General features: G+C 40.6%; 3 protein-coding genes across 5 annotated transcripts in view; 1 reads left to right on the forward strand and 2 right to left on the reverse strand.

Moving 5' to 3' along the window:
• Position 1: 1 nt before the first annotated feature.
• Positions 2-7,838, forward strand: LOC138961953 (PIH1 domain-containing protein 1-like). Its single transcript, XM_070333637.1, has 10 exons — positions 2-225; positions 676-784; positions 1,008-1,075; positions 1,777-1,894; positions 2,575-2,718; positions 3,458-3,554; positions 5,690-5,776; positions 6,167-6,254; positions 6,925-7,068; positions 7,669-7,838. The coding sequence occupies exons 1-10, from the start codon at positions 154-156 to the stop codon at positions 7,705-7,707; spliced, it is 966 nt and encodes a 321-aa protein (XP_070189738.1). The 5' UTR covers positions 2-153; the 3' UTR covers positions 7,708-7,838.
• A 369-nt stretch (positions 7,839-8,207) lies between these two features.
• LOC138961956 (uncharacterized) lies at positions 8,208-10,885 on the reverse strand. The gene has a single exon (XM_070333641.1). The coding sequence runs from the start codon at positions 10,703-10,705 to the stop codon at positions 9,068-9,070; it is 1,638 nt and encodes a 545-aa protein (XP_070189742.1). The 5' UTR covers positions 10,706-10,885; the 3' UTR covers positions 8,208-9,067.
• A 3,529-nt stretch (positions 10,886-14,414) lies between these two features.
• The window catches only part of LOC138961954 (apical junction molecule ajm-1-like), a 68,870-nt gene continuing 62,494 nt past the window's right edge, over positions 14,415-20,790 (reverse strand). For all 3 annotated transcript variants that reach the window (XM_070333639.1, XM_070333638.1, XM_070333640.1), the window contains 2 exons: positions 19,783-19,976; positions 14,415-19,308 (listed from right to left, as the gene is read on the reverse strand). In XM_070333639.1, the coding sequence (XP_070189740.1) occupies positions 19,245-19,308; positions 19,783-19,976 (258 nt within the window). In that variant the 3' untranslated portion in view covers positions 14,415-19,244. The remainder of the gene's footprint in view (positions 19,309-19,782; positions 19,977-20,790) is intronic.

Consider the following 20,790-nt stretch of genomic DNA (forward strand, 5'->3'; position numbering starts at 1 on the left):
TGGCTGACGTCAAGCAAAGGCATCAAAGATGGCTGCCTAGTGAGCTAAAGCACGGCTCCGTTTTACTTGGATCAGAAACTACGTTTCAGCTTTGATCATATGTAGAAGCAGACGATTTTGTTAAAACGAGAGATTTCAAATATCACTGCTGAAATGGATTCTAGTCTTCTTGACACAGGAACTGCTGATGCAGACGCTCTTTTGGGGAAGCTGCTGCTGGATTCCGTAAGTTTGATTAGAACCGAAAGATGTTCACGTTGCTGACACACACATGTTCAAAAGTTGTACGAAAGTCGATTTGATAACTGAGTTGATCTCGATTTAACTTATTAACGTTACACCATGAGACAATACGGCACCATTTCTTGTATTTTAAATTGACAATATATTTTATTTTATTTTTATTTTATCATAATTTAATTACCTGGTAAGATAAACTGCCAAATACTATAAAACATGTTACGCACACGCACACATGTCACACACATGCGCTCGGACAGACACATCCAAACACAGACAGACACACACGCACAGGGTGGACAGAGACAGACGAATTACAGTTTTTAATCTTACACTTTCTTATGTCTACAACAAGAATTTCATTGGTTGGTCGTAAAAGGGGGGTTCTCTACTGAACAGTACTCAGACTTTCCTGTATGGTGACTGTTTGTGCAGGGTATGGATCCAGCACAGCTGATGAGTGTCATGGGAGAGTCCACTGGTGGAGGGGAGGAGCAGAAAACATCAGGTGGAATTCCATATGTTCAAGTTACCCCAAGCCCAGGTAGGTCTTACTGTTGATTAGGTGTTTTTTGTTGGATTGTGAGAAAGATATATACATGTGTATGTGTGTGTGTGTGTGTGTGTGTGTGTAAGGGGGGAGGGGGACGTAGGTGAAGGTGTTTTGGGGCTGTTTGTGTTCATAAAACATGTGTGTGCACATGTGTGTACGTGTGTTTCAGTTTAATTAATTAAGACTGAATGTAGGAAATGCTCTCTGCTTTCAGGTTTCTGTGTCAAATTGAAGACCAAGAGTGGAGAGAAAGTTTTCATCAATGTTTGCCACTCAGACATGGTGAGAGTTTATTACAACTTATTTTTACTTCTTTTGTGTGTGTGTGCATGTGTATGAGTGTGTGTGGTCATAGACAATTTATCCTGGACCGCCAACTAGCTCTCTCTCCGCTCTTTCTCTCTATTACGAGGTAGCGGCCTCTCGCATTTAGGAACCTACGCTTACAAGCCTTTCAGAAATCAGGGGGACGTGATATCCGGTGTCGATTGTAAACATGGACGAAGTTGCCGAGGTAAGTTTTGAAAATGCTAAAATAAACTCAGCAAAAGTGCATATAGAACATGTTTTTCGATGAGTTTTGTTAAGTTTAGTTTGGAGTTTTGGAAAATCCAGTTCATTGTCACCTCCCATTGTCACAAATAACTGGAGCGTGCTTTCTTTTCACTGTCTTCGAATCGCTGGCCTTTCAAACCGGACGCGACGCGCCCCTGAAATTAGAGAGTCGTAACCTCGAAGGGTCACGTGACGAGTTAGCGGTCCAGGCTATTTGGTCTATGGTGTGGTCTTTAGTCTTAAGACATATATAAGACTATTGGTCAGGAAGCATACATGCTTTTACTTGGATGTCAGCTGCTGTGTCAGTGTGTGCAATTGTATCTTGCATATTACTTGTGTAAATGTATATAATATATTTGTGCAAACACAGGATGAAAACTGCACTTTAGTTACTCTATATATATACATGTACTTCCCTTTTGCAGGTTCCTCCAACCAGAGACATCTCAGATGATGAACTGTTGAAAGTTCTGGAGTCTGACGACATGACGCAGTTTCGAATCCCCATGTGCATTGGTGAACCACATGCTGAGGTTGACAAAAGTAAGGCCTAGAATGTGGAAATGGATTGGGAACACAGGCAAGAAAGTATACATTTAAAATTACAAGCCGATTAGTGAGAATTTGAGTGCAAACCTATAAGTTACCTATCCAAAATTATTCGTAGCATTGGAAAAGGTAAGACTGTGAGTTGGTAGTTATTGTGTTGAACGTGGTATTAACCACAATTCTTTCATTGTAAGAAGTGTTTAAAATAAGGATGTACGAAAGCTGAACATAGAATCAGTCTTCTTCTCTTTTTTATTGACAGACCTTTTGATCAGGCATGAAAATAAGATACCACAATTTACTCTACGTATTCCAGCACTGTAACGTGTTGCAGCTATATATTAAATATTGTGATGTTAGTTACCTTGTAAGTGTTGTTTCCAGGCCTGGGTCTATGGTATTTTACGCATCATTTTTTTATCCAACGCATTCGAGTGTCTGATAGCAGTGACGTGTGGAATGTCTTCAGACCGGTATTTTTTTGCGGCCTGGACATTTTGACCGATTTATTTGTTCAATCCAGGTCCAACTGAACTGACGATTTTCCTCTGTGTCTGGGAACACCACTACCTTGTTTCACGTAATACAATACAAATAAAATGAGCATCCCCATGGGTTTTGGTAAAAGGGAAGACTTGTAAAATGTAAGACTCAATTTTTTCTTTTTGTAACAGGCGGGGGTGGGTGTACAGCCTACGATGTTATCGTTCACACGGACTTCATAAGGAAACTGCAGACCAGCGAACTTTTCCAGACCTTCTTCCTCACAATTGTGTGTGAAGGGATCGAGGAAAAGTTTACGACAGAACTCAAACGAGGTATGATTGTGTGGATTTGTCCTTGTCTTGTATGCATACAGTGGTACCTGTGATGAAAGGAAACCTTCGGGACCAGCCATGAGTTACCCTACATTGCAGGTGGCCTGCTGTAACATGTATGTTTTAGTCAAACTCATAGACAAAAGGATGACAGAATGTGTCTTGTCATTGGAGGTGTTCTCTCTTTGGAGGGTACCTCGTATCACAGGTACTACCGTACTTAATGTGAGCATTTGGTTTAAACTGTTTTATGCGACATTTGTGCATTATTTACAAAAAGACGCATATTGAGTAAACAACAACAAGCATAATGCTTATAGTGGTGAGCATTTAAGTTTCATGTCTTCGTTGAATATATTCTGAAGCTTTGTCTAGTAGTCTGTAATTTCACCTAAATTGAAATTAAAGATTTAATTTTTTTTTTAATCCAGAGTGTATCAATGTGGTAACTTTGTGCAAGGAATAATAAATGTTTGGTCACATTTGTCTAATTGATTCGATGATCGCTCCTAGAAATGCATGCATGTGCATGATATGTCACTCACTTTAGATTCATATCTCAAGTACATTTTTTTCACCTCTATTTACCCTCTCTCTTTTCTTACCTTGTTTTCTACTACCGCCACTTCCGATTGCGAACCTATGATTATATCTTATTTGTTTCATGATGATGAATGAACAGAAGTGCAGATTTCTTTAGCTGTCTAAAGTGGAGTAATGTATGCATTGCTTTGTGCAGACTGGGTGATACTGAAGAACAGAAGAAACATTGGGAAGTTACAGGAGCAGACAGTGCGCACAAAGTCCAAACCTCTTATCATGGATATGGAAAACAGGTACAGGATTTTTATCTTCTCACAAGTCAAAGTAGGTAAAGTATTAGCTAATGATAAGTTGAAACGTAGAACTCTTCAGTTTGTATAAGGTGAGTTAAGTCTCTTTTTTTTAAACAGAAAAATTAGGAATTCTACCAATCCTCCTGATTGTACTAGCGGGTAGTTATTTTTTTCTTTTTGTAAAAGTTATTTTCAGAGACCATATACCTGTACAGTAGAACCCCTCTCTAGCGACCTTGAAAATGTTGACAAAAATCGGTCCTTATGGAGGGGGGTCCTTACAGAGGGAGGGGGCGGGGCCACAAAGAAAGTCACCTCAGATTTTCTTAAAAAAAGAAAACAGAGAAGTTTGAGTTGCTGACGACCGTTTCCTCAAACTGCTTCGATTTCATGTTTGACATTGTCGATGGTGTCCACCAGTTCTGGTGCATGTTTCAATGCAAAAAGAGTTAGTTTCTGAGCAAGCATTTCTTTACAGCAGTCCCTGCAATGATGAAGGCCCTCCGAGAAAGAGAGTGAAAAATCGGCCACCGTTCTCAGCATCGCGTATCTGTGTGTAACCTCTTTCATTGACAAGATACTCTTGTTTCCCTGCAGCCTTGACCAGTGAGTCGGTTACCTAATCTGTGAACCCTTCAGTTGTGTTGCTTTGTCAAAAGTTAGACACAGTCAACTAGTTTTGCTCTGAGTGAACAGTGCAGCTGGCCTCAATTAGCCGGTGACACCTCTCTGGCCACAGCACCAAACAGTACATGGCTGGGGGGAGAGAGAGAGAGAGAGAGAGGGGGGGGGGGTAGCTGGCTAAACTCAGTGGGGTGTCCGGTGTCACTGAAGTCAGCAGGAAGAGCATTGGAGAGAAATAGAGAGGTGTACTCTTCCAAACATCCGTTGTCAGCGCTTAGGGTTGTCAGTGAGGGAGAGTGAGAGCGGTTTGTGTACAGTCCGACTGAAGAGTGAAAAGTCACTGCCACAAGATCGGCATGCAGTCAATAAAGCCAGACAAGAAGAATGATTATGACATGCGGCTCTATCTGCTGGTTTTTTATTCAAACTGGTTTTCAACGCTTATTCTCACAAAGCATCTGCACACCTGCCTCTGCCTCTGTGCTGTGTTTGTGTGGCTGCTTTTGTATGATGTCAGTGCATGGTGAGTGCGTTCACTGCCTTGTCACCACTTCCCCACCTTTTTCAGAATGTTTTCTTGGAGTTGGATAATTCTTTGAATTTGCGATTTTCCAACATCAAGACTTTTTGCAATCGCGATGGCAGTTTCTCCCTTTTTGTGTCTGTTCACAACATTCACTCGATTCTCGAGAGTTAAATATTTTCTTTTCTTTGTAGACGCCATGTCGATCTCCACTGCTCTTCTGTCCAAAGACTGTCTATTCTGACTGAATTGAACGGTGTGTGTTGGTCACGTGAGTTTGTTTTCTCGATGATTGGTTTGTGATGTTTACTCAGCCCACCCAACCATCACACCTCTCAGCGGTTAATTAGTGCCTTTGCTTACGCAAGACGGTTATAACTGGTTATAACCGGTTTGTCAGTGATGCGTTACGCTGACTGAGTCTTGGCTTTGTCTGACAAAGTCGTTACACAAGCTGTTAGGTCGGTCCTTAGACGTTAGAGCGGGGTGGTCGCTACACTGGTGACAACTATATAAGGAAACACATCGGTTAAAAAAAAAAGGGTCGTTGTGGCGGGGTAGTCCTTAGAGAGGGGGGTCGTTGTGAGGGGTTCTACTGTAGTTGTAATTTTAAGTGCTGAGCCACATTCGAAGTAATTGTGTTAACCTTTAGGCTGGTTGTCGCGACATATGTCGCGCTACTTTACGTATACAGTACTGTCACCTGGTTGTCACGACATATGTCACGCTACTGGCTCAGTCTGTTTGGTCGGTTCCGATTACCTCCCATGGATGCGAAAACCTATATTACTGTTTTCTTTATTTTTCTCTCTGTTAATTCACCAGTGGCTATGTAACATGTGTTACAGAATTGCACCAGTGTAAGGGTTAATTTGTGACTATTTTGAAGCGTGTGGGAAGTAGATAAATGAATACAGAAAAAGAGGCTTAGGGTACTAATAGATTTTTGCAATACAATGATCATTTTTGTGTGTGTGTTTCATTTCAGTTTTGGTCAACCTGAATCACACGGAAGACCGCCAGGTCTTATTCAAGAGGTTGACGAATTTCAGATGAAGGATATTGAAAAGAAACAGTACGTCTTTGGGAGCATATTATACTTTTTTATGGTCTTTATAATCTTTCACTGAAAAATCAAACAGTATTTGTTTGTTGTTAGAGTTCTTGTTTGTTTATCGCTTGTTACGATTTAGTTTAGTTTTGTGCTTGAGTTTTTCTTTAAAATTAGGTAGATCATTAGAAAATAAAGCTTTTTCATAAGTCCATCATGATTGTGTGTACATTGTTATTTCCCTTGACATGACAATGTAGCCTGCATTTAACTGTCCAAAACTTGTTGCTTTAACCTTCATGTGAGTATGTGTGTGTGTGTGTGTGTGTGTGTGCATATGTTTGTGCAGCAGTGTGTGTCTGCATGCATTTATATGTGTTTAGGTGATTTTTAATGGTGATTACATTGTTTTAGAGCACCAGAACCAAGATTCAGCATTGTGAAAGAGCCAGCTGATGGCCATCCGGAATTCCTGGTGGCTGAAATTCATCTGCCGTTAGTCGTGAGTGTTCTTTGGGTCTAATGATGTGCCTGCATTATTTTGTTTGGAGACATTTTCAATGTGTATCCTTTGTTTGGAGATCATAAGAAAAATATTTAAAATAGGTACAACATTTAGTAAGAGTTCATTGGTACAAAGCATGTTGTACAGATAAATTACAAGGCACTATGTGGAACAATGGCACCTTGTATTATGGAAATACATTTGTAGACAAATAAATGAAGACGGTAGCTAATTCACAAAGGAAATGGGTTTTCAAAGGCCTTTATCATGGCTTTTAATGTACCAGTTTCTCTCTTGAACCCAACTTAAGCACCCTAAAGGCCAACATCCATGCTGGCTGGACAGATTTATATCTGTTATGTCGTGTCTGTACTACATCCAGTGTCATTAACGCTGCTCAGTATATAGCTCTGTGGGCTTTCAATGTTACAAGCTTTGGTGCCCTATGGGCACCAAATGTTTGGCTTTTAAGTTTGGTTTGGGCAAACATGCAAATCAAGTCCAGGACATCTTGTGTCACATGTTTGTGTTCAGTGCAGTGTAATAATGCTGTCAGGGTTTCTTTATTTGCATAGGCCATTACATTTTTGTTCCAGAACTCTCTTTATGTTTGAAATAAACAGTAAAAAAAATCAACCCCACTGAACTACTGACGTTCTGTGTGCAGAAAACAGCGCAGACGTTGGCATTAGATGTGGGGGAGGATCGCATCTTGCTGGATACACGGTCCAACGTGTATCACCTTGACATCTACCTGCCTTACAACATTCTACAGGAGGATGTTGGTGCTCAGTTTGATCGCTGTACCAAGGTGAGTGTGCATTTAGCTTCTTTTCCCTTGTCACTTGCATGTATGTTTGTAGAAACATGTTTTTGTTACATGATCGGTACGGCTTGGATGAATATTAACTGTCCAAATGCTGCATTCTGACAAAATAACACCTGATTTCAGCTTAGATTAAAATGGAGGGCATTGCTTGTGTAGTAATACTAATAGTGGACATTTTACAGCAGCTGATGCTCAGTGTTGTTGGATGTTCAAACGGGGTCGGCCCGCTATTGCGCGGGGCCGCTATTGCGCGAATCTTTAGGGTTAGGGTTAGAGTTAGGATTAGGGTTAGGGTTAGATTCGCGCAATAGCGGCCCCGCGCAATAGCGGCCCAGCCCCGTTCAAACGCTTCATTCGCTGTTTAGTCACTGTTCAGTAGTTTTTAGTAAATTCTTGTTTAGTGCCTCAAATTAAATCGGTCAACAGTCTGTCATGTCGTTATGTCCCTTGAACATGAAATTGGATCTCAAAGTCAAAATTAGTACGTTTCGCTGCAAGTTGGGAGTCATTTGCAATAGTTTTCTTTGTTTTGGAAATGTTCTTGAACATTACCATTATTGTTTTTGGTTGTTTGTTCTTCAGATTCTGACTTTAACGATGCCTGTCCAGCCCCAGTCCTGATCCCTCACTGTGATGATTGAAAGGGAGGAATGGTGTACATGTGTGCTCAAGATTTTATGAAACTGTGCTTTATTGTTGAATGTATGAACATGATATGTGTGCCTGGCAATAAAAATGAGAAGTTTGTTTTACTCTACGTGTTACTGTGTGATTGCTTGTGTGTGTGTGAACTGATATGTATATTTTTGTGCTGACACTTTTGATGCAAGCCCGAGTGAAACATTTTCTGTTTCTACAAGTGTGACATATTTAGTCTGTATATTTGAGTGTTTTGTCACAAACTGCCACAAGGTAGGTTACCTAGACACACTGCATACTGTAAACGTGTACTAAAGATCTCTGTGAAAGTGTTCTGTTTTACCTCTTGCATACACCCTTGCATGCACACGTGCAACCACTCCCTAATCATGTAGCAAGCACACATTCTCATACACACATCACACACACACTCCCAAATCACTAACACACTGACTCGCACATTCAAAAATGAAACGGCTGGGTTTGTTAATTTTTGACGAATTTATTGCCATTCACATAATTGACAACACATGAATAATTTCAAAATCCTTTGCAAATAAATTCACAATTTGTCTGCAAAGAGCTTCTTTTTGTGATAATAAATATAATGCTTGTTTTTTAACTTCTTACTCCGTTCTTGAACACTAAACGAGAACCAGTTTTTAATGTTAACTTTCAAAATGATTTCACAGCATAAATTTAACTCGCTCAAAATGTCAACAACGAAAAAATAAAATTAATGATAATAAATGATGTACTAGGACCCACACATGCATTAACATGAAAACACATTGCTAATACTGAAACAGCTGACATTTTTAAAAATCCACGCATAAGCTTATTTACACCACCTGGCACAAAAATTTGACACTAAACAAAAGAAAAACCACATTAAACACAGACAATTTGTCTCAAGAAATGCTTCATCCTAGAATGAACTAAGAAAACAAACTCCCAAACAAAAGAACAACTTCAAATACAGACAATTTGTCTCAAGTAATGCTTAATCCTTGAATGAACTAAGAAAACAAACTCCCAACAAAAACAAAAAAAGTCTGTCTTTTAAATTAAGTGTGTGAAACTTGTGAATCGAAAGCTGAAATCTCTATCTACAGCCGAAAGTGAGGACAGCGGAACATATCAAAACTGGCTTGTTTTGTTCATATAAATATATATCAGTCCTGTTCACAGTCTCATACTCTCTCACTCACTTCATTTTCAATACATGTACATACCTGCAGTTTCATGTTCTTTATGCAGTTGTCCTGCATTAACAGTCACACGCTTATTTTCCAATGCACTCATACAGTCCAGTATTCTTGCACAGTCTTTCTCTTCCAGCTCACTTTGTGGCCACCTCCACAGGCACTTGCTGTTGGTGGTCTTTGAGTCTGGCAGTGATGACCATGTTTCCGCTGTCCTCGTAGATGCATCTGACCGTCGAGGGGTCCATGTGGGCGGGCAGTTCCACACGCCGCTCAATGCCCTCAGTGTAGGCACAGTCCTCGAACCAAGCCTGGCGCTGAGCAGTGATAGTGAGGGTGTGGCCCTGGAGATTCACGTTGATGTTGCCAGGACTGAAGCCTGCAAGAGGTATGGTTTTACAGAACAGTTCCTGTTTTTCTGATGCAGGTTCGGTAGCAGTTGCTGTTGTCGGTTGGTCTTCAATGTTGCATTTGAGAGGCGGTGTTGCATCGGCATCACTTGGTGCTTCTGACGGTTCCTCTGGTGCTTCTTGAGGCGTCTTCTCTTCTGGTGCTGGTTTTTCTCCATCTGTTGACTTTTTGACCTCAGTGCTTTCTGCTTTCACCTCAGAGTCCTTTTCACTAGCAGGTTCTTTCCCAGTCGTAGCTTCAATGTTCTTCTTTCCGGTCAGTACAGAAAGAGTCTCCGAAAGAACTTCAGGAACACGTGCGGCCTCTGAAAGCAGAGTCTGCACCAGCTGCTGCACTGGAATCTCAACCTGACTGCACTCGTCTCCCTTGGTGTTCAGTATGTCCGACAGCAGTTTGTCTGTGAGGAAAGTAACACCTTCCACCCGTTTAGCTTTGTCCTCTAATGCCTCTTTCTTCTCGCTTTTGTCCTCCAAAGCTTCTGTCTTCCTGCGGCCCTCTAAGGCTTGGAGTTTTTCTGGTGGCTTGTTCTCCAAGGCTGCTGGCATCTCTTTGTGCTCTAGTCTCAGCTTGGAAGAGAGCGGTGCACGAAGCTGCAGGTAGCCATCAGATTTCAAGGAGCAGTCAAGGCTCTCCTGGTCGATGTTCTCAGGGAGTTTCACAGTGTGCACCTTCTCCATTTTGATGGTGTAAGGGCTGGAGCCACGGGACTCCTCATGCAGAGCATGCACGTGCACCTTGTTGTCTTTCACCTTGACTTCAATCTCCTCAGGGGCGAAGCCAGGAACACTCAGAGAGCGTGTCCACTGGGGGCGTTTGGACACAAGTGCTCTGCTTTCACCCTCTGATGCTGATCCAGTGCCTTCTTCCGACTGCTGCTCTCCGCTCCCTGCTACAATAGACGATTCTTGTGCCTTTTCTGTCTCTCCTTCCCGTGGTACTGGTTTTCCTTGAGAATCGTAGAGACTTCCCAGGAGATTCTTGGCCATGTTGAGGGCTTCATCGAGGACAGAATGATGCTGGAGCTCAGGAACGCCGGCAGCAGAATGCGGGTGATCAGGGGGCGTGACCAGTCTGGTGCCGAACATGAAAGGCACGGCCGTTTCCACTGCAGGTCGAGGAGCAGGTCGACATGTTGGGTATCGTTTGATGGAGTTGGGAAAGAAGCTTCCAGTGTCGTCAGACAGGTGACGCAGGTTCGTAGGGTAGAACAGGTGATCGTAGTCCCCTGCAGAGTAATACTGGTCGCACGGACGCCGAAGAGCGAACGTTCTCATTGTGCCGGGGTAGCAACTGCCACCACCGCTACCAAGGTGGAGGATATGCGGTGGATACCGGTCGCTCGCGTACAATCCTGGAAACTGCATGACGATTTCTCAGTTTCACTAGCAAAAACGTCAGTTTCAGTGTCAAACAGTCGTTCACGTTCGCAACAGCTCTCGAAATCTGGTTGTCCGCCTCGATACGGCGAAAAAGTAGTCGTAGGAAGTCGCTCACACTGTAGTTCACCACTTGTCTTCGTTTGCTTATATGCTTAACAGAAGGTGTTGCAGCGTAGGTTTTATACTTGACAGTAGCCTTCCCGAAACCCTGCGAAATTTCTAGACGCGGCCGTAGTTTCTGTTTGTAAACAACAGGAAGTTTCGGTACGCATGCGCACGCTGAGAAGCCGGTAAGACAAGGAGGCGGGGCTTCCACTGATTGACAGCTTCCAGAGAGTTCGCGATGTCTGTCGATCGATCGCGGTGGTATAATTATTTAGAATATTTCATCGTTAGTAACTTGTTGCTGACTCTTGTTTTGTGTAAAAATGAAGCAAACACATCTAGGTTATTTTGTGTCAATTTACATCGCGTGTGAAGTGTTCAGCTGTAAATGCGAGAGAGAGAGGGAGAGAGAAAGAGGGCGTGAGATACGTGAGCGACTTAATATGCACGCATGCGCACAATCTTACATCCACTTAGATGTAAACACAACCACGTGTCCTAGAAAATTCTCGTCTGCTCGACCGGCTTCGTTCCGATTCATGTGTATAAAAGGCGCTGACAACATGCTAAAATCATGCTACGCAATACAACAAACGAGTGGAAAGCTAAGCTAACGAATTTTTCTTCCCTGCGATCAACTTTGTCAGTGGAAACACATCATGATGCCGATGTTTTTCGTTGACAAATTTAGACCACGTCCGCGTCGCGCGGTTCTTCAGAGACCACGATGTTCGCTGTTTCCTCGACCGCCGGTTTATAATGTGACTCCGGAACAGTTGCAGCAACTCATGCTGCTAGCCGATTGCTTGGTGAAAGGTGGAGAGAAACCTGGACAGAGAAAACTTGCTGACAAATCGGCGAGTTCTCGTGGAGGCGAATCGGACAGCGGCCGAGTGGGAAAACAACGCCGTCACAGAAGACTTTGCCCATATCACTGTGTGAAGGCTGATAAGGAGGAGGAGGAAAATACAAATGTTGAACAAGACAGTGTAGCTGTAAGTGAGCGCCAGGCAGCGTCGGAAACTCACAGTGATCAAAAGTGGGCAACAACAATCGACTGCTCGGCGTTTAAGCCGACGGAGCTAAAGGTGCAGGTTGACGGAGATTCGGTGCGCGTGCACGCGTGTCACGACGAGAGGAGCGGTCGTACCAGAAGCACTTTTGAGATGAGGCGCGTCATTGCGTTACCAAATGACGTCAGCAAAGACGATCTAGAATGTGTGTTCAGTGCAGACGCTGGTCAGCTGGTGTTGACCGCACCTCGTTGTACACCCGCCCAGCTCAAAAGTCTTGCTTCATTATCTCCCGATTCTGACCGTTCACTGTCAGACGCCAGTGAGAAAGCAGCTCCTGAGAATACTACTCAAACCTCTGCCGAAGCTCAAAACGCAACTCCGGCTACCGCAGAAAGCAAACGAAAATGTGAGAATCTTGAAGAGATAGATCACGACACGGAACAAAAACGGAGACGAACTGGAGACTCTGACTGTAAGGAGTGCCCCACTGGCAGCCAGCAGGAGGCAGAACCGGGAGAAACACCAGAAGCATCAGCAGCAGAAGCAGCATGTACTGCCATTCGTGAAGATTCTACCCCAGCTGATACGGCCGGCAACTGCCAGGAATCAACACACGACTCTACTATACACCCGGACAACACCGTGGATACAGACGCCACGCCTCTCCTAACCCGTAAGGACATAGACACGTCGCCGAAAGACTCTGACGTCACAGCAGTGACTGACGTCACAAGAGATACGTCGGAGATGACCCGATGTGACGAAACAGAAGCTCCAGCCTTGCCGGACAGAGACTTCAGCCTTACCTTTCACATGGAGAAGTTCTCTCCTGAGGATCTAGATGTGAAAGTTGTGGGCAAGGTGATGACACTGACAGGCAAGCGTGAGGTGCAGGAAGACCGTTTCTGTGGTGTGGAGAGAATGAAGAGGAAGGTTACACTTCCTGACAGTGTTGATCCGGACAGACTGAAGTGTGTCTTCACTAATGATGGACGATTGGTTGTAAGTGCTGCATAGCATGTGATTTAAATCATCTGACAACTACAGTACATGTACGTTTTTCTTCAGTCCCTTGAAACAAATGTCATGTCAATTGTAATTTGTGTGTTTTTGTTTTGTTGTTGTTGTTGTTGTTGTTTTGTTATTGTTTTACACTAAGTTACTTTCTACGAAGATTTATCATTTCACCTTAGATTTTCATACCTTGCCTTCTTCAAACCATTCTGATGTTTCTTGGAATCTGATGTACAATTCTCTGCAGTATTGCTGTAAATTGAATATGCTCATTTTTTCAGTCAGTTCACAGTGCACATGCTTTTCATAACCCAACTTCATTCTGGTATGTCTCTCTTTGTTGTGTAAATGAACAATTCTGTCTGTTTGTGTGCTTTGTTTCATCTGATTATTCATTCTGCCGTAATCGCCCTTTGCTCCATTTCCGGATATGTTGTTAGTTATACTTATAGGGCCCTTTACTTATAGCATTTTTGCAAATGTTCATACTTGTACATATTGTACTCATGGTTACCTTTTAGTATTTTACACATGAGATCATTTTCATGCTAACATTGTCGTTTTTATTATTATTTTTATTTTTTAGAAGTAACAATGATGAACATATGTCAGAATACTTGCATAAAGTAGGTGAGAACATTCTTTTTATTTCTTAGGATTTGTTTTCCAATTTTTCTTTAAACTTTTTTGTATAGCTACAAGTATATTCAAATCGGGATGTAAGTTGTTTTTAATTGTAACTTTTTGGAGTAATTTTTTTTCTAAATTTTGATTGTTCTTTCAATGCAGAAAACAACAAAACATAAACAACATTACATGTAAAGCTTGTATTTAGACTTATCTACATTTTTCTGATGTAATGATAGGTATAATTTAACAACAAAATCTGACTCTGGCAACAGATAATCAACTTAAACTTGGAAAGAAAATTGCTAAAGTAAATGTACTGTAATGATAAGAAAAAACATGAAATTCTTGTTCATAATAAGAAACTTGTAGTTCACAGAAAATATAAAAAATTCAAATTCAGAGCATAATGCTTGGTTTATTTCTCTTTTCATGGTAGAATGTTAATGTCTCCTAAAATGTGTAGCGTATAAAAAAACCGAATTATCATCAAGATTTCATAATCATAGTTATTAAACGTATTTTTTTTAATGTAAGAGATCTGCATGTAGTTGTAATTTAGTACTGTGAATAAAGCAAAATAGTATAATAAATATCCTGAGGTCAAAAACCAACGAAGTTTGTAATAATTGTGTGAGTGACAGTGTGAATTTGTGTGTGCTGGATGCACAGAACTTGATTGTCTTCATTCACAGGTGGATTATGATTTGTGTGGATGAGAGAGAGAGAGAGAGAGAGAGAGAGAGAGAGAGAGAGAGAGAGAGAGAATGTGTGTGTGTGTGTGTGTGTCAGTGTTTAGTCATACACTATATTTTACAATACTATTTGAGCTACAATGGTAGACCACATTTCAAAACGTCAAGAAATCCTGAGATAAAACTTCACAAATATATATGCAAATGCATACACATTCAACACACCAACGTGAGAAGACTTGTTCCTAGTTGTTTATTTGTTGCTTGAATTGCACTACACATGGTGACTCCAAGAAATTGAAGAAAAGAAGGCAGAAGATAACAAATATCACAGGACTGTTAAGCATATCACAGCTAGAGCACATCATGTCAATACACTGTAAGTATTTTGAACCACATTCACCTAGAGAACCATATCCTTTAGAAACAAATCACTTCATAGTGTACTAAACCCACATCAATTGTTTTAAGAATTGCAATCCTCGCAGAAGTATTGTCAATATGCTGAAGTTTGCGTTGAACAGAGGAAATAGTAGTTTTGTGATTTGGCAGAATATGTACCAACAGTCAAATCAAAATCAACGAGCAAATATACACAGAATGTCACGCAGAAGCTATGTGTGTGTGTGTGTGTGTGTGTGTGTGTGTGTGTGTGTGTGTGAGAGTGAGAGACGAAGAGAGAGAGAAACTGTAATAATGACAAAAGAAAGAAGGCATGTATTGCAATTCATACACAGTTTTATCACAACTGTGACATCCTATTCAAGAAAAGAGAAGTGCCGGATCTTTATATTGCAATAAGACTAGCTGTGAAAGATAGAATGTCAGATATATATATATATAAGATAAATAGTTCTTTTTTTAATATGTGAGTAATGCTGCATTTACAGGAAAGAAAAAAACAAAACAAAAAAACCCCTTGTTAATCAATAAACAAACATATATTATAAGCTGTACACGTGATTACTCTTTGTGGTTTTAATGCTCGAACATAACAAGAAAAGATGAAAACAAGCCAGCAGAAGTTTCACACATTACAAATACAATGAAACCAAAAAGGATTAATAACTGCATAAACTGAATGAAAACTTATGTAAACAGATACCGGTTTTCAAAACAAACAAACAACCAAACAAATTAGCAAAACAATTGAACAAACACACAAAAACAAGGACAGGGCCAAAGACAACAATCCAAAGTACTGACCTAGCTTGAGCCAAAATATGTCTTAAGACTTGCAGACAATATGCTTACTGGTACAGGTATAATGCAGTTAAAATATGATTCTCCCACTTGATTACACACTAAAAAAAATGATTATATAAATGAAAAATAAAAATGTCTGTCATCTGATACAGTGTGACATTACATGTGTACTGCATTCATATTACATGCTGAACATGAAAGAGTTGAAGACAGTGATGGCGCTAGTATTTTCTCAAACCGGTACGCAAACTTTTATGATGCAAACAGTCCAGAAAAAAACGGTAGGCTGGTCATTGGAACCAGTAAGAGTCCAACTCAGAGAACTGGTTTTATTGTTTTACCAGCAAAAAAACCCCCGGTAGTTCTAAAATTCTACCGGTAGGTCATACCGGCAGCCAATTTTGTTCTGGTATTTTCTCGTTTCAACCGGTAAAATGCAGGTAATTACCGGTTAACACCAATACTGGAAGATACATTAGTACCTTCGTTCCCATGTCAACAACATTATGCAAGTGACCACAAGTTTGTCTTTGTTTTTACATGGGACAAAAGCATTCCTCCATTCGGACACATACCAAAGTTAACAGCCTCTTCCTGTGCACAACCATAATATTTTGCTAAATTAATTTTGCAGATCAATTGACAAAGGTGTGAGTGATTAAGCTATCTTGTAATTCAATCAAGTTGGCGTTTTAATGAAACAGATCCTTTGATTGGTCAGAATGCCCCAACTCATTAAAAATTACCGGTCATTAATTGTCGATAACAACTCGCTAAAAAAGCCATTAACAACCTGCTGGCGAGGCGCATTGATACAACCTCAACTAGTCTCGGTTAGCTTTGAGGGTCATTTTACAAGTAGGAAATATGAAGGCCAACGAAATACCGAGACCATAAGGTATGCGAAGTGATGACGTCGAATACGTGACGTAAGTTGATGCATGAATTCTTCTGGACTACGTCAGTCAATTCCAAAGATCGCTTTTGTGATGAAAAGAATTTGTTTTAGAGTTTGCTGTCCAGAAACCCGTCAAAATGTATGTGAAAGAAAATAAAACAGGAGCAGAGTGATAAGATAGGAATACAGAGACATATTTCTTGGGACTTGACCCTTGCAGGTAGGTGGACTGAAAGTAGTGTGTGAACAGAACAGAACCAATTCTGTCTGTTTACAACCGCATGAAAGCAGGAAAGAGATCGTCGTCAGATTGAATTACAATAACATTAACATGCTTCCATCTGAAACTTCTCGGTCATCATTGTGGATTGACACCCTCCCAAAGTCTAATTGAAGCCCTCCGTCGCTTCGCTCCGTCGGGCTTCAATTAACTTTTGTCAGGCGTCAATCCACGATGACGACCGAGAAGTTTCAGATGGAAGCATATTAATGTGTAATTAACATCTACACCACTTGTTGTCATCGAGATATAAACTTTATACAGAAACACAAGCATACCAGTTTGTTTTCTCCAATAATTAACACGCAGCATCTATCATACACTATACGAAAGAAAATAAGTTTTTGTCCCATCACATTTCTTTTATAAATCAGTCTCGGGATCAAGAACACAGACAGTGATTGAACAATATTTTTATTAGCTAATTTGTCATTTAAAGGTGGTCGTCTACATTTTTGCTTTTTTCCAATAATCTTATGGTTAGATTTCGCTAAAAAGTTATGTCAGATGATGAATGAACCATGGGGAAAAAAGTTATAGAAAAAAAAAAAATGTAAAAACAGATTTTATTTTTGGGTAGCGTGACTCACGCTTCCACTATTTTGTTTTCTGTTTGCTGAGAACATGTGCTTTGCCTAAAAATACTGACCAATCAAATTCATGTCACTATGCTTATAGCCACGCCCAAACAAGTGCAGCAACAGTTTGACACTGGAGCGCTGTCCACGCTTTTTTTTAAACGCACGAAATGCACGGGATTTAAGAGGAGTTTTGCGCTTGGCATTTTCCAAATAAGGATATCCTACTATGAGTACTACGCTGGAATACTACAATGAATTTTCAAACGGCTACACTGGCTTCGTCTTTTCTGATCGAAAGGGGGTGTATTGTTGATATTTGTAGATAATAGACTCTGCATTTTAATGGTCAAATGGCGATTTAGGTATAAAAATTTAGACAAGGACCTTTAAATCAGTCTTGAGATCATATTATCATATAGACAGACTGATATAAGAGGTATCACAGACCGTTATTTCAAACAACATAACACATATACAAATATACAACATTTATTTGTCCTCTGTGTGTGTGTGTGTGTGTGTGATTGTGTCTGGTCACAATATTACTGTGCAGTTGCTGAAGTCAGCAAACATTCAGGACAATTTTGAATGTGATTTACAATTGAGAGAATGAAAGCAAACACAAATAATAGTACAGTGGAACCCCCATTTTCAGACCGAAAAAAAAACAAGTCGCGTAAGGCGAAAATACAATATTTAGTCAAGTAGCTGTCGAACTCACGTGGCAAAGGCAGTGCCCGTGGAATTGACAAGAAGAGCGGGGTATTCGTTGCGCTGAGAAGGATAGCACGCTTTTCTGTACCTCTCTTCGTTTTAACTTTCTGAGCGTGTTTTTAATCCAAACATATCATATCTATATATTTTTGGAATCAGGAACCGACAAGGAATAAGATGAAAGTGTTTTTAAATTGATTTCGAAAAAAAAAATTTTATAATAATTTTTATATATTTAATTTTCAGAGCTTGTTTTTAATCCGAATATAACATATTTATATGTTTTGAGAATCAGCAAATGATGGAGAATAAGATAAACGTAAATTTGGATCGTTTTATAAATTTTTATTTTTTTTTACAATTTTCAGATTTTTAATGACCAAAGTCATTAATTAATTTTTAAGCCACCAAGCTGAAATGCAATACCGAACCCCGGGCTTCGTCGAAGAGTACTTGACCAAAATTTCAACCAATTTGGTTGAAAAATGAGGGCGTGACAGTGCCGCCTCAACTTTCACGAAAAGCCGGATATGACGTCATCAGACATTTATCAAAAAAATGAAAAAAACGTTCGGGGATTTCATACCCAGGAACTCTCATGTCAAATTTCATAAAGATCGGTCCAGTAGTTTAGTCTGAATCGCTCTACACACACACACACACGCACACACGCACGCACACACACACGCACGCACACACGCACATACACCACGACCCTCGTTTCGATTCCCCCCGATGTTAAAATATTTAGTCAAAACTTGACTAAATATAAAAATGAAGAAAATTTGGTCTTAACAAGTCGCGTGAAGCGAAATTTTGTCAATCTTTCGAATTTACAGAATGAAACTGAACGCGCTGCAGCATTTGCGGATTGCTCGCTGATCGATTGATCGCCAGTATAACGCAGTTACATAAAGCGTTTCACAGGAAAGCACGCTTTTCTCCATTCTTTTTAACTTTCTGAGCTTGTATTTAATCCAAACATCTATATGTTTTTGGAATCAAGAAATGATAAGGAATACGATGAAATCATTGTTGGATCCATTTCTAGAATTTTCAATTCTAATTTGTAATGGCCAAACTCATTAATATAACACAGCTATATATGTTTCTGGAATCAGAAAAATATTAGGAATAAAATGAAATCATTTTTGGATCGATTATTACAATTTTAATTTTATTTACAATTTTCAGATTTTAATAACTGTGTATGACCCATACTCTAACAAGAGGCGGTGAAAAGTGTATCCCTATTACGATGGCATGTGTCGTGTACGACCCATACTTTGGGGGCGTAAAGGGGGTTCCACTGTAAACACATAACAAGGTACTCAGAACAATTTCAGTTATGTTGAATAACTTGTGTTTACAAAATTGTCTTGTAGGTGTTACTTCTTCTTGGCCGGTTTCTTCTTGCCGCCTTTTTTGCCTTCTATCGCCTCTCCCATCGGTCTGAGATGAAAAAAAATGAAAAAATATTAAATACACAGAGGAAAATACAGATTATCCAAAGTGGTCTGAGAGGAAAACAAACTAAACAAAAAAAGAAGAAAAAAAAGAAAAAAAAGAAAAACATAGACATGCAATTTAACATGATTGTCTTTGTTCCCCCACCATACCCCTCTCTGTCACTCGCACACACACACACACACACACACACACACACACACACACACACACACACACACACACACACGCACACACACACACGCAGATAAACAAGATTTAACCCAAAATCTACACCCTAGCTTTCCCATATATCTTCCCCCTGCACACACACACACACACACACACACACACACACACACACACACACACACACACACACACACACACACACACACACACACACACACACAAGCTATTCATTCACAATGACTTCAAAAACATCACGACTTTTTTACTTTTTAACTATGATGTCCTCACCTAGAATAGTTTTCTCTGGACCAGTGGACAAAGTAGGAGTAGATCCAGGGATCCGTCATGCCTTGCGAGTTTCGCAGGCCATCCAGGTTTCTCCGTCTGTCCACGTTCACCTCGCGACGTTTCAATGCCACCTGCCTACGCTGGTCAATCTCTGCTCGCATCTTCTCCCGCGCTTCTTCCTCCAGACGATGGAGCTAGCACAACAGAAGACAGTGAGAAGTTTTTGGATTTGGTTTTATAAAAGTAATGTTAAAAAGTGCAACAATAATCCAATCAGAGAAGATGTTAAAAGAGTAAAGGATAAAGGCACATCTAGTCCCAAAACCATTTATCAGGCATGGGAATTGAAAAAAGTAAAAAAGGCTGAAAATATGTAAGTTATATCAAAGTCGACGGCGCGAAGCGCCTAGCCTTATTAGGGGGTCTGGACATTTTTTTCTCCAAAGAACCCAAATTGTGCAATTTGGTGTCACCTGAGCTCCATGTTTGCCATTTTTTTTTTTGCCATTTGTTTGCAGTTTTCAGAACCATTTTTGCCTTCCCCATTTATTTTTTTGGCGGACACTTTTGCTTTTTCGTTGGAACAAAACAAAAATTCGGCAGAAATTTGCCTTTCGGCGGACAATTTCCATGCCTGATTTATGGTCATAGGGGCCGGAGCGAGATGGTAAAAGGTCTCAACTACTCTCTGGCCAGCTGTAGTGGTGGTATATATCTCCTCTCCCTGCTGCCTTCCTCTTCCCCTTCCGGGACTATGAACCTTTTTAACAATTTACAGCTAGGTAGTACAGACAGTATTAGGTAAAATCAGTGATGAAACCCAATGCATGTGAGCATGAGAGGGCAGCTCTCCAAAATGTGTTGTAATATGTGGCCATTTCTGCCATAATTGTCACTGTCCGGGGTGTTGCAGGTAGCTCTGTTTCCTCCTTGGGGATGAAGCTACCAGGGGAAGGGATTGTGTTGGAGGTGCGGGTAGAGGGGTAGCCCTTCCGGTGCTCCCCCTTG

Source organism: Littorina saxatilis, linkage group LG3 (genome assembly GCF_037325665.1).
Source record: "Littorina saxatilis isolate snail1 linkage group LG3, US_GU_Lsax_2.0, whole genome shotgun sequence".
NCBI lineage: Eukaryota > Metazoa > Mollusca > Gastropoda > Littorinimorpha > Littorinidae > Littorina > Littorina saxatilis.